Source organism: Nelusetta ayraudi, unplaced genomic scaffold (assembly GCF_046127955.1).
Source record: "Nelusetta ayraudi isolate G7.1 ecotype Tasmania unplaced genomic scaffold, CSIRO-AGI_Nayr_v1 ptg000130l, whole genome shotgun sequence".
NCBI lineage: Eukaryota > Metazoa > Chordata > Actinopteri > Tetraodontiformes > Monacanthidae > Nelusetta > Nelusetta ayraudi.
The window spans coordinates 1,500,665-1,514,036 of record NW_027466180.1 but is presented as its reverse complement, the minus strand read 5'-3'; the positions used below and the strand labels follow the sequence as shown (position 1 = coordinate 1,514,036).

General features: G+C 42.4%; 2 protein-coding genes across 2 annotated transcripts; one reads left to right on the top strand and one right to left on the bottom strand.

Moving 5' to 3' along the window:
* Window position 1: 1 nt before the first annotated feature.
* On the top strand, window positions 2-2,394 carry pno1 (partner of NOB1 homolog). The gene is made up of 7 exons (XM_076050875.1): window positions 2-279; window positions 862-1,008; window positions 1,093-1,176; window positions 1,306-1,366; window positions 1,481-1,598; window positions 1,829-1,899; window positions 2,010-2,394. Exons 1-7 carry the CDS (start codon window positions 82-84, stop codon window positions 2,075-2,077), a joined length of 747 nt encoding a protein of 248 aa, XP_075906990.1. The 5' UTR covers window positions 2-81; the 3' UTR covers window positions 2,078-2,394.
* Window positions 2,395-3,710: 1,316 nt separating this feature from the next.
* Window positions 3,711-11,834, bottom strand: ndst2a (N-deacetylase/N-sulfotransferase (heparan glucosaminyl) 2a). Its single transcript, XM_076050873.1, has 14 exons — window positions 11,685-11,834; window positions 8,886-10,425; window positions 8,190-8,277; window positions 7,426-7,580; window positions 7,010-7,195; window positions 6,791-6,919; window positions 6,461-6,643; window positions 6,107-6,203; window positions 5,891-6,014; window positions 5,309-5,483; window positions 5,019-5,189; window positions 4,754-4,863; window positions 4,554-4,656; window positions 3,711-4,190 (listed from the first exon to the last, which is right to left on the bottom strand). The coding sequence occupies exons 2-14, from the start codon at window positions 9,951-9,953 to the stop codon at window positions 4,065-4,067; spliced, it is 2,715 nt and encodes a 904-aa protein (XP_075906988.1). The 5' UTR covers window positions 9,954-10,425; window positions 11,685-11,834; the 3' UTR covers window positions 3,711-4,064.
* Between the last annotated feature and the right edge of the window lie 1,538 nt (window positions 11,835-13,372).

Here is a 13,372-nt window from a genome sequence, read left to right as displayed (position 1 = left end):
ACGAGGACTCCCTTCTGTCGCTGTAGTCGACGCGTTGCATGGTTTGATTTCGTCTCACAGCTTTTAAATTAATCTAAAGGGATGGACAGCGAAGACAACAAAACACAAGTCGCGGAGGCTGCTACGGACAGTTCGACAGACAAAGAGTCGTTCACAGTGGTCAAATCTAAAAAGGCCCACAAACGAAAACGTGAACAAGATGGAACGGGCATGGACACCGAGGAGCCCGTGGCCAGCAAGCGACCACAGTTTCCACCTATTTCGGGCGACAAATTGAAGGTAATTAAGTTTTAACTAATGTACGTCGTTAAAAATACAGTTTATGTAAAATGTTCTACTCATTGACTGTCGTGGCTGGTCGCGTGTGTCCTTTCAACTACATTGCGCCTGCGCACTGCAGTCTTCAGCTGAAGGCATGTTGTTGCTGAGAGTTAAAGAGCTTTATCTTATCGTTATTCTTTGGAACCTTGAGCTTGTTTATTTCCTGTAACCAGTCTCCCATTCACCCATTACCCTCTATGTTAACTAGGACTAGTGTAACTTCGTGATAGTGGGGATTGATAAGTGTTTTTAGTCTAATGCATTTCGAGCCTCAGCATGTGTCAACTTCCGGTCTTCAAAGTAAAGTTACGTGTCACAGAAACTATCACGTGCTAACTTGTTGCTTTTTGTGCTGACAAACTATAAATCAACCTTTTACCTCAACCCTTTTCCATATAGAGCCACGAAACACATCCCCCGTTTCCACGAGTTTTCAGTGGAACCAGTATCGGCCTCTTCCGTCTTTTAACTCGGAATTCTGCATTTAAAGTTGGAATTCTGACGCCGATCGTTTATTTGATTGTCTTGTGTGTGTTTCAGGGACCTGACGAGATGAGAAAAGTGGCAGTTCCAGCACACAGATACACGCCACTGAAAGAAAACTGGCTCAAGATTTTCACGCCAATCGTAGAAAACCTCCAGCTCCAAGTTCGATTCAACCTCAAGACCAGGAACGTTGAAATCAAAGTGAGTTGAATGACGGGGATGCGCCATTTTTCTGCAATAAATACAGATTTGTTCACTAAGTTCTTCGTCTCGCGCTTCATCTAGACCTGCAAGGAGACACGAGACATCGGCTCACTCACAAAAGCAGCAGATTTTGTCAGAGCTTTCATACTCGGATTCCAGGTCGAAGTAAGTCGTATGGAAAAATCCTGACAATACTGCGTCGCAGATCAAAAACTGAATAGACTTCAAAACTCACACATTGACCAATATAAGTCGAATACACTAATGTTGCTCTATTTCACTTTTCTTTTACAGGATGCCCTGGCCTTGGTCAGGTTGGATGAGCTTTTTCTTGAGACCTTTGATGTCACTGACGGTGAGATGCTTCTTCTACACAAAAATATTTGCAGTCTGTCTTGAACCCTTCAGCATTGTCTCGGTATACAATCTTTAATCGGCGTCCGTTTTGTTTCCTCTCTTGTGTGTGCAGTGAAACCTTTGAAAGGAGATCACTTGTCCAGAGCTATTGGAAGAATAGCTGGAAAGGGAGGAAAAACCAAATTCACCATCGAAAATGTCACAAAGACTCGTATTGTGCTCGCAGAAACGTATGAAACCTTCTTTTGTTTTTTTGCACCTTTCCAAATGTGTTACATTTGTAGCTGGGCTTTAGTTGGTATCATGCAAGTTTGAAATCCTTTTTCTTTTATGAGGCCAAACAAATACATTCTTTCGTGAAATTTTTCAATTTAGGGAAGACCTGACATATTAAGTGCATTTTATGTTAAACACACAAATGGTCTCTTCCTGACAGTGTTGTAACTCTCCATTCAAACAGGAAAGTTCACATCTTGGGCTCCTTCCAGAACATCAAGATGGCTCGCACGGCAATATGCAACTTGATCTTGGGTAAGACGTGTGTTCCCCTCCCATTCACTACAACAGAGGTGGATGTCACGTGTGGAGTGGAGACATTTCAACAAAAAAAAAATGACCCTTTAAATCTGCTGCTCCAACAGGAAGTCCACCTTCAAAAGTCTACGGAAACATTCGGGTGGTGGCCAGCAGGACCGCTGAGAGATTCTGAGCTTCATTATCTCCGACACCCAATTGGCTGCTGCCGTTGGCTGAAGGTCACGCATACTCCAAATGGCCTTCAGGGTTTAAATTTGGAGGCGTGTCGTCTGTTATCAGGATTCCACATGTCGAATGTGGTGATGGACAGCTGGTGGATGAGTGACCATCCCAAAAATAATCTCTTCTGGACTGTGGCAGAAGCTTCCTCATCACGACTGTATAGAAACAAGATTTTTGGATCAGGTGACCCAAAACACAAGGACAAAGTCACAATACACATTGAAGCGGTGAAACTTTATCCCTGTAAATAAATAATTTCAACAGTGATTGTCGGGTTATTTTTTTAAGACCTGCAAGTCACGTATTGATACTCAAAGACACTGAATACCGTGGTTAAGGTTGATCTTCTGCATGACGTCCTGACTGAAGATAGCAACAAAGCCTGGACGTTACTCTATTTTTAAATGACTAAAAGACCATAACTGAAAAATCTACAATAGATCTACAATTTGATATGAATCACATTTCAGGTCAGTCGTCCTATCAGCCGTTTTAAAGGCATTTATTTTTGTATTGTGGTCTATGGGAAAAATGCTTTTTTGGGCCCATGGGATTTTTTTATTTGCTGCAGTACCTTGAGTGGCCACTGGTAAAAATCGGCGTGCTGCATGTTTTTGGCTGCATCAGGTGCATGTTTTTGGACTGTGGCAAGAAGCTGGAGTACATTGAGAAGTTCAGCTACACAGGTGCGTGCGTATTCTCCACAGTAAGGCCCCAGGCCTGCAGATCCAACCCACAACCTTGCTGTGAGGGAACAGTGCTAACCACTGCACCACCCTTTCTAAATGGTCAACTTTATTGATTTACTACACAAAGCAGGAATCATGTTGCCCAATACAAGCTTTTTCAAAATATATGTATTATATTTATTTATAAAATATTCAGTTTCTGAACACATTGTAACCATTCTTCCAACAAAAGCTAACATTTGTTTTATTTTTATTTACAAACAAGCATAGAGTACTTTCACATGTATTAAACTGTACTTTCTTGATGGCCCTCAGTCCGAAATAGAGAGTACCTGAAGGTATTGAGGAAAAAGAGCTCCAATCCTTTTGTTAACTAATGGTTGTAATTTTTATATTTATATAGAGATTTTTTTTTTCTTTTTTTTTTTAACTTGGGCATGGATTGGAGCATTGCTTTGAATTTACTTCCAGGTAGAAAAAAGGTTGACACTTTTGCCAGTTATTATTAGTGTTGCTGCAAAAAACAATATATTACTGCTCTGTAATGCTTGGTCTGTGCCATAGTTTGGTGTGTATTGCAACAGCGGGACTGCAATCATTCTGGGAGAAGAATATGCAGCTCGTGGAAATGTGGAACAAGGCCTGAATCACACCAGTGTTTCAATATTTACATCTCAGTATCAGTCAAAACGAATGTGAAATTTCAGTCACTACAGTGAGAAGACCGAAAGTATAAAAGGATATAGCACCATTTGAGTTTGCTGACAAAACAGGTAAATATCTGTGTATAGAATTATAATGCAAGGGAAGTGCTTGGTCCACTCATTGATCACCTCTGATCCGTTGTCGGCTCCTTTTAAAAGTTTTCAAAATCAACCCCATGGAGACATGAAATTTACATTTGTAACAGCATTTGTACATATATCCCTGTTTTAATTCATACTTTTACACGTTTCAACAACACACGTTTCTTCAGGTTGAACTGCAAACAGTGCACAGAAACGAAAGCTGAGCTCATCTTGGGCCATCAGAAAGAATGGGAAGTTAACTCTGCTGTGGTCCTTGTTCCATAGTGAGAAACCTTTACATGTGAAATTGTCTTTTTGCCATGTAAGAGGAACTGCACAAGATAGTCCTTGTTGTATCAGATCAAGTAGTCCTGTGAATGAGAAGATGCGTCCTCCTCTGACCTCAGTTGCATTTTTGTTTTCCATCTGCGAAGGCGTCCCGACACACACACACACGGGCTCAGCTCCAGCTTGTATTCTGAAGCTCTTGTCGAAGCCACGATGGAAGTGGTTGGCCCAACCGATTCAGCAGATGCAGCAGCTCCAAATTGTGCGCGTGGTAATATTCTGCCAGAAATGCACGTGACTACACACACACACACACACACACACACACACACACACACACACACACACACACACACACACACACACACACACACACACACACACACACACACACACACACACACACACACACACACGAAAGAAAAAAGTCAGGATAAAAATTTTTCACACGTTATATGCAATACACCTCTTATATATGCAAAAACAATCTTCAACAAAAATGTCAACAAGACTTCCACCTTTGTTTTTGTTTTTTTATTATTATTATTATTATTATTGAGAAAATGTCTCCAGAAAAAAAAAACCTCAATTGAAAAAAAAAGCCTGTGAAAGTTTGAAATGCAGTCCAATATGTTATAGCACTGATGCATTGTGGACCTACTTCAGAAGTCATTTCCGGGTACTTCCTGCCTTTGCTCTTTCCAAGACATTTGGCTCGACCTCCTTCCAGCCGCTGACACCAGAAACCTTTGCTGTCATCATACCTGCAGAAGCAACGCGACAATCGGCGTGTGAAATCCACTTTTGACGACTAACAACTAAAACAAAGTTGCAATAGTTCCGTGTTTGTGTGTTACAAACATTAGAGCCTGAGTGTAGTTAAAAGGAGGCGTGACGCCAAGAAATCTCTGAATTCCCTCCATCACCAAGGCAGGATTCGACCGCAGCAGGACGCCATCCACGATGTGCAGCTGAAACAAACACAAAAGAGTGACACGGGTTGTATCTCCATTTCCACTTTTAACAACAGGTGGCACTGGATTAACAATAGCCCTTAGAAACACAGAATTCCATCAAGTTCAACAGACAGAATTGTACACGCAAACACATCCGTCATCGTCATTACCTGACTCGGTTGATAATGTTTCAGCCAATGCTCCAAGTGAGCAGCGTAAGCTCCAGGATAAAGGCAACGTCTCTGAAGTTCTTGTACTTCCAGAGGAGCAGAGGGGCCCGCGGTCACTACTGCGTGGAACGTATTGTTCAAGGCTGCAGGGTCCTGGTGCGCCCTCTGGTGCTGCAGTGCACAAATAATACAAGATATGTTGAGGATCCTCTAAGTTACCAGACAGTACTGGATGTGCTGACAGTTCAGTGTGTGTGTGTGTGTGTGTGTGTGTGTGTGTAAGCTCTAACCTGGTACCAGGAGTAGGCTCTGTCAGTTGGGCTAATTAACACTGCCAGAATTTTGGCTTTAGGCAGCAGGGCAGCAGCTCTCTTTGGAGCCGATGTTGAATCAAAGTAGTTGGCACTCTTTTCAAACATGAAGTCTGTACTAATGTTGGAAGGGAATGGGAAATATTCCATGTACCTACGAAGACCACGGACAAAGCACAATTACTAAAAACAACTGACAACCTCAAGTGCTTTCATTTTTATGCATTACTGTAATAATTTAGAATATACGGCTCACCAAACAGCTCAGAGAACAAAACACAGTCTAAAACAGTCTTTTATATTTAGATATTTCTACATGCATGTCTGCAATGTCTTACACCAACAGCAATCTTGTACAAATTGCATGTTCTTCACGTGAGTGTAGCAAACTTGTAACTCTCATAGTTTTCATTCTCTTTTGCACAGCTGCAGTGAAACTGTGATTCTCTTTGCAGACAATTCGAAAACACAAGATATCGGAAGCATAATGAGGCAATACTAATGATAATGAGAACACCTTTCATTCAAACAAGAATGTTGTTAATGACTTGATGTCTTTACCAGTCAATCCCATTGTCATAGCTTGCTCCGCTAAAGAACTGGAGTTCTTCGAAGGTGGTGGGGCTTGGGAAGGAGCTGGTAATGGCTGGGTGAAGGCTCAGGAATGAATGAAGGGCAGTGGTGCCTTTTAGTGAAAAGCAAAGATTTCAAATTATAAGGGTCCAAATGGTAAAAGACAAACGTTGGCAATATTAAAAAAAAGTGAACGTGGTTTACCTGTTTTCTGTGGTCCTATTACAAGGAACTTTGGGAGTCGGTCACAAGTCTTTTCTTTAGACCAGATATCTTTATGTCTTTTGTCATGACAAGGGTTCTAAAAAAAAAAAAACAAACAGTAGAAGAGGTTGTTGCTGTTTTTTCATGCGTTGGTGACTTCTTCTGTTTAATCCAGGGCTGAGTCATGGGCAGCAGTCTGAGCAGGGATGCCCATGGACCTTATGTGAAGGCCTGCCATCTTGCACAAGCTATGGCGTGGCAGAGCTAGTGAGCCTGCATTATGACCCGTTGTAAACACGGAGCTGTGGAGAGCTAATCCGAGTTCTGTCCCACCAATGAAGTACATTTACAAACCTGCCACAGCGGGTCTTTCTCTTCAGGGAAGATCTGGAAGTATTTGTCTGCGAGCAGCACGGGTGGCAAAGTCTGCAGCCGAAGGTTGGTCCAACACTGAACAAACTTCACCAGAGACTCGAAGGTGTACAGTCCCAGACGGTCGTTACCATAGTTGGACAGATGGGTCATGAAGATACTGATCTGGAGGGATTAGGGTACAATGCAGCGTACACGTTAGCTGGAAAACTCCCTTGTACAGTTTGAAGTTGAAAGAATCAAGAACTCTGACTAAAAAGCTCTCAGTCAGGCCGAGGGCAGGTCGCAACAGCTCCAACTGTGTTTACTTACGGGATTGAGGAGGACGGTGAGGAAAAGTTCTCCTCCTCTAATGCTCTTGTCCAGCTCCTTGGAGCCTCCAGGGTACTCGTTATAGAATATTGTATGGGTGAAGAGCCCACAGGTCTGGCGAGGCAATACCTACAACAAAAGGTATCAATAACAATAAAGTTTATTCCTTTTTCTTTTTTTAAGGAATACGAATAGAGACTTGACAGACCGTTGACCGACCTTAATCCCATTGTGTATGAAACCGCGACGGTATCGCGCTGGCCTCAAGTGAGGGTACTCCTCAGTGCTCGTCACTTTAATCCCCCACACAGACTTCCAGGCCTCATAGAGCTGGTTGTGAACTGGGTACACCCCAGAGTGATGTGGCGCTACTGCATAGCCCATATCAGTTGGTATGCCATGCTCCTAGAGTAAAATGAATAAAGACACAGTGGGCAAGCCAAGAAAATGAGCATGTGTTCTATTTCAGTTCCACCACTCTGTGCCTAGGGCATCATTCACTGTGGCTCTGCTGGAGCACAAACATAATTCACAGGCTATTTTATTTTAACATTCAAAAAAAAAAAAAACTCTTGCCACTGACTTTATGTAATGAAGCAATTACAATATATATTATTTACGCTCATGTTCCCTACCTCAGCAAATGCCTTATTGAGCCTCATCTGCTCGGCCAGTACACTGACATTGTGGAAAAGGTGAGGTTGCATGTGGCTCCACATGTGTGGAAACCACCAGAAGTCAGTCTTGTGTTGCAGCAGCATGTCATCACCCTGATCCTCCTCATCAGTCCCTGAAAACACACAGTCATGAAAACATAAACACTTGCCTTCTTCATCCTGGGTCAATACATATATACGTGTGTGTGTGTACTCTATATAGAAAATCCAAGTATGTTCGAAGCTCACTGCAACTCACTCATCCATCCTTTGGATATAATTTTGTGTTTGGGGAAAAAAAACAAAAAACTGATTGATTGTTGAAAGGTTGAGCATAAAATCCTATTTTTCATCCGATTAATCTCAATTACAATTTTCAACCATTGTCTGGCAGGAAAAAAAAAAACATCTTGGTTATAAAGGGAAGATTTGGGCCAGCTCTGCAACTAGTAAGCATGGAAGCACCCCTCTTTAGTTTAATGCAGTGGTTCTCTAACTGTCTGTCACGCCCCACCTTGGAGGACATGAGCAATTTGTTTTTGCTGCAGATCAGTTTTGATTTTTAAATAAGTTAGTCCTCTGACATTGTGCAAGCTGCTGAATCGTTTCCTCTGCAGTCTATTTTTGGACAAACTTCAATTCTGACATGTAGTAAGAAAAGGCAGAGTTGTTGCAACACGGTGACAGTGGCTATTTTTCCAGGAATCAGATATTCAAAAAGTATTATGCAAAGGTTTGCCTACCTGTGTGATAGAACTTTCCAGAATAACCCAAATTGAAAGAGAAGTTTGGCACCAGTGCTCTCAGCTTGTTTTGAGTGTTGAGCAATGCCTGCAAAAAGAATGAAAATATAGTCCAGGCTGCTTATTGTTGTGTGCCTTCACAGGCAAATGAATCTTTTACACAGCATTAAAGATTAAAGGGTAATATCTTCAGGCTAAAGTTGTGCAAACAAAAATCATTTCAAAGCACATGATGGACTACTTCATATCTGTTTTACAAAAAGATGTTTAGTTTTGTCTGATAACTTTCCGTGTGCTTGTTTCTGTTCTCTCCATCGTAGAGCACATCCAACATAAATCTACAGCCGTGTCATATATCAGCCATCTTTCTGATAACTTTCATTGCAGTTGCGTTTTCCCCTTCACCACCACCACAGCACACAACCAAAATGATCACATAGTTTTGTCGCACAGGGGTGTTTTTGGATGCCCTTAGCCAGTTGTTTTCAGCATTGCACCCTTCTGCCGTTCACACCACCACAAAGCGGCACCAACGTACCGTCAGGTACAAAAGTTTGCGAGCAGCCACAAAACATTTATCCAACACCGACCGTTTAATTAACAATGCCTAAACAAGAAACAAAAACTATTTTTTTTTAACGTCACTAGTACACAAAACATCCTTCAAAAGCATAAACGATAACAAAACGCACTCACCTCTACGTCCGACACCGTCATTCTGGTTCCCTCCTTTCCAACAAATATGTCATCCACATCGACCAGGATGTGGCGGTCCAACGACAGACACAACCTCCTCCCTGTCAAATAGCCGATGGCGTCAACAAAAATAAGCTTATGAAGCCAGTAGTTTAAGTTGTTCCCAAAGAGAACTCTTTGAATGCCATCATGAAGCCCGAGGTCCTGGATCACTGTCGCGTAGGCCCGTGGGAGACCCGGTCCCAAGTGTGCGAGCGCCTCAGACGACCTGGTGCTGGCCAACAGTACTGGCTCATATGTAGAGTGGTTGGACTGAAAGATGGTCCAGTCATTTCCTGGCAGCAGACCCGGCTCAACCTGGTTCGGCTTGGTGATGTAGAGTAGCGGCGCGCCTGGGTTGATATGATAGTCTCTCAGTCCGAGGTGCGAGTGTAGAAAGAGGGGGAAACCTTTCAGCTGTGCACTGAGCAGGGAGTTTTCGTTGGCTTTGAAGAAACCAATGATACCGACTCCATACTCGCTGCAATACTTGTCGAGCAAGTCCCGATTCCATGAGTCCAGATTGACGTATTTTAAAATATTTTCGTAGATGATGAGGATGTAGCGCCCGCGGTCGTTCTCCGTCAACGTGGGCATGTCTCCTTTGGTGGGGGAGATTTCTACCCTGTAGTGGAAGCGGCTGGACTCTAAAATGGCCACGACGTCCTGGCCGAGCTGAGAGTAGATGCTCTCCACAAAGACCAGGATGACCGGGTGCGTCCTCGTATTGTTCACCGCCCTCACCTGCCGCAGGTGGTCCTGGCGCGAGGGAACGAAAAGGGGCGCCCTCTGGACACCTGGTCCTCCGGCTTCCGCGGTGCTGAATCCAGGTGAGCTTCCCACTCCCTCGCCGCAATTGCTGAAGGGCAAAGGAGGCGCCTCTTTGATTTTGGGGCTGTTCGAGACATAGTAAGCGAGGAAAGCCATGGAAAGCAAGCAGAAGATGATAAGGGCCAGAATAAGTCTGTGAAGCTCCAGCTGGCGGACACCTCTCATTAGCTTCCACACCCCCCAGCCTGCACCCACCATGGTGTTGGAGGCAAGCGACGGGACTGTTGAGCGGGCAGCGAGGGTGTTAAGGAAGCGCAGGGGTGGAGGAAGAAAGAGCAAGAGGAGGGACTGCAGGTGGAAGATTGAGCAAGAGATGCTGTCACCAAACTGCGCTGCAAAACAGCCATTTACACTAGGTTACCATGGCCAGCAATATCCATTACTTATGCCCCACTTTCAGTTCTGAAGCATAAAAATAAAGACGCCCGACTGGATAGACGGCCAGAGGGAGGCCTATCATTTAATCGGCTTGGAGAAAAGCAAAAGGTGAAGCAGCGGCAAAGGGGATCATTCTCTTTGGAGCAGGCAGGTCCTGAATATCCGCTAAAATATTTATGGTTCTTCCTGCATGGAGGCCAGAGGATGTTGGTGTAGTGTGCCAGCACGGGTGGCAGGCGCTTTGGGGTTGAACCCCTTCAGGCCCCAAATATTTGACATCCCAGAAAAACACCTAGAGAACGAGAGGAGGAAAGCACCGCAGTTAGAAAAAAAACGGGGAATGCATTCTGCAAAATTTGAACGAGCACGACGTTTCGACAGCTGTTCTGCAATATCATGAGAAAATAGCCATCAATTGCAGCTTATCTATGGACTTTGAGCGTTAACCTTCCAAACTCAAAGTTCACTGTTTTGTTTCACGAATGTTTTGTGGAAAAAAAAAAGAAAAAGAAATCCTCCGAGGTGACTTGATGTACTTTGTAGTCATTTGTCTATTTTTGTGAGAAAAAAGAATCTCCCCATGGAACTCATCTTGTTTTTACAATGCTGGTTGAAGTCAAATTTCAAGTAAAAGGAGTGAAGACAAAGCACATAAGACAACTAATACAGCTCACCATCTCATTATAGCGACACAAACAATCTTGCTCTTGAGTTACAGTAAATTATCGCACACGTGGGTAAGATTGCCTTGTGTTATAGGTTTGTCACTGCTGCCCATCCCTTTTTCCACTAAAAATTTCCCACAAAAATTGAAATGTGGGAATAAATATGGGAAAATGAAAGCACCTTTCATAGCAGACAGAGTTTTGGACAAGTCAATCTGATTGCATGAACGCTCTCAAACAAGAAAAGCTGTGCTGGTGGGCAGAGCTGGACATGACAGAACACTAGAAAGAGGACACACTGAGAGAGAGAGGGGGGGAAGAAACAAGCCAACATCAAAACACACGTTACGCAAAGTGTCCAGCAGCCAGTGTCAAAGCACTTCACAGGCGAAGTTATCAAACACAAATGGAAACATAAACACTTGGTCTCTGAAATCACTACATTGGCTAAGCACATCAAAAATAATCACGTTTTTCTTGTCTAAGAGTTCAGTGCTAAAAAAAAAACAACAACAACAACAACAACAAACGGGGCTACTCAAATGGAGAAACGCATCTTTGCATCCAGACGCCCGATATGAGCTTCTGCTAGCTAGCATGCTAGACTGGCTGTGCATTCGATAATCAGTCTCAGTGATAGATGAAGCTTGGGGCCGCTGTCAGTGTCATTTTGATAGCTTGCACGCAGGAACACAACGTCAACTGTGACATTACGTTTGATGTTTTAAGAAATCAAAAAAAATCTCCCAGGTTTCCCAAGATTCAAGGAGGCAAATCATCTGTTCAACGGTACGGCTAGCTAGTGGTACGCAGGCTCACGGGACAGTGCGGGCTTTAAGTTTCAGACGATATAAGACAGACTAGTGTTAAAAAACAGAGGACTCACCAGCATTTGTTGTCAAATACGAAACCTAGAGAGGAAGGAGAAAGAAGGAGACCAACAAGCTAAAAGTGAACTTCTGTACATTCCTAGTCACTTCGCCATCTTGGTCCTCCCGGAAGTCTGGACTGAACCAAGCTAGGAATGGAGGGGAGTCTGACAGCCTTGAATCTCCTTACAATTTCACTATGCTCACATATAACAATAAATATATATTGAACATGTTAACAATTAGAATGTAATTAACAAATAACAGAAAAACTTTTCGACTAATGGATTTAAAGAATTTAGAACATTAATCATCACATCACTTCTTGTCGCCCACATCTCTTAATTGGAAATTGTGAAATCCACAGGCCGACTGGATTTTGGAAATCAAAATAATCACTGAGGTGTCGGTGTTTGGGTCGTGTGTGTGTGTATGTGAGGGCGGGCAGACGTGCTTTTCTCAATTCGTTGTATCATTAAATTATTACTATTATTATTGTCATTACTATTAGCTTACTTTTGATGAATAGCCAAAGCTATTTGCAAAGAGTATTCATGGAAGGTAATTTCATGAAATCAGCTTACACCATCCTCATTTTTATGACTAAGGCCATTAAGTCTTTGACAGTTGTAAACTGTCTGGCACTATGCCAGTAGTAGACCCGTTTCCTTTGCACAGGGCACGCTCCTCTGTGACGCTGAGGCAGATAACCAGTAAGTGCTCTGAATCATCTTTATTAAGTAAACTCTTTTATTCTATTTAAAACTCCAAATTAAAATCTTTACAATTACAACATATTGAACTTGTCAACCAAGCAACAATTCAAAGAATACAAAAATATCACACTACATCTTCTACGTGGTCACCTGCACCTGTGACGTTCCAGAGCTAAGCAGCTGCCAAAGCAGCACAACAGGGTTGGATTATCAACTTGACAGTTGTAATGGCCATGTCCCATTAGCTAACCACACAGCAAACGTGTGAGGTAGTTTCTGACAGGGCAATAGAATTGTTGGGTTGTTGTTTTGTGTATTACACAGCTGAAGCTTTTGAAGAATTGAATTTTTCGCTGTACTGTAATAGTGCTTTTTTTTTTCTTTTTTCTTTTAATAGAGACATGACTATAAATAACTATGACAGTTGTGTCCATTTAAACAAAAACACATAACCTTGATATGTACATGACAGAATGGATGTTCTGATTTAAGCCATGATTCATCACTAGAATCTTCAAACTTTTTTGAGGGGTGGTGGGGGGTTAAAACACAGTTGGTTTGAAAAACAGTTAATTCATAATCAACAGTTTAGCACTTGCTGAGTAGCAAAAATCTGAAAAGTGTTCTTTCGAGTCCCGTCATGTAAGAACTCCTAGACACCTTAATCTTTTAAATGTAAGTTTAAAACTATATTCAGGTCAAATGTTTGCTCTAGTAACATATTAATCGGATACTATTTTATATTCTGCTAAACATAAAAGGACAAAAAAGAAATATTAGGTATCCTAATCAAGCCCATCTCCTAAAATTTAAAATGTTCCAGTGCTCGTGGAACAAATCTCCGTTTTAATCCTCCCCACAAAAATTCTAACTTATACTGGCAAGCTTTGTTAAATGAGGTTTTAAAGCATTTACAGCTCTGAGAGTGAATGTTATTGCATAAAAATTATCCATATACACTTTTTCTTTCTTTTTTTAAAAACAAGGAA

Coding starts and splice junctions, on each gene's coding strand:
- ndst2a (XM_076050873.1), bottom strand. CDS start 9,953: ATGGTGGGTGCAGGCTGGGGGGTGTGGAAGCTAATGAGAGGTGTCCGC. Junction 7,581..8,189: donor TGGAAAGTTCTATCACACAG/GTAGGCAAACCT, acceptor GTGTGTTTTCAG/GGACTGATGAGGAGGATCAG. Junction 6,920..7,009: donor TCATACACAATGGGATTAAG/GTCGGTCAACGG, acceptor CTTTTGTTGTAG/GTATTGCCTCGCCAGACCTG.
- pno1 (XM_076050875.1), top strand. CDS start 82: ATGGACAGCGAAGACAACAAAACACAAGTCGCGGAGGCTGCTACGGAC. Junction 280..861: donor TTTCGGGCGACAAATTGAAG/GTAATTAAGTTT, acceptor TGTGTGTTTCAG/GGACCTGACGAGATGAGAAA. Junction 1,009..1,092: donor CCAGGAACGTTGAAATCAAA/GTGAGTTGAATG, acceptor CGCTTCATCTAG/ACCTGCAAGGAGACACGAGA.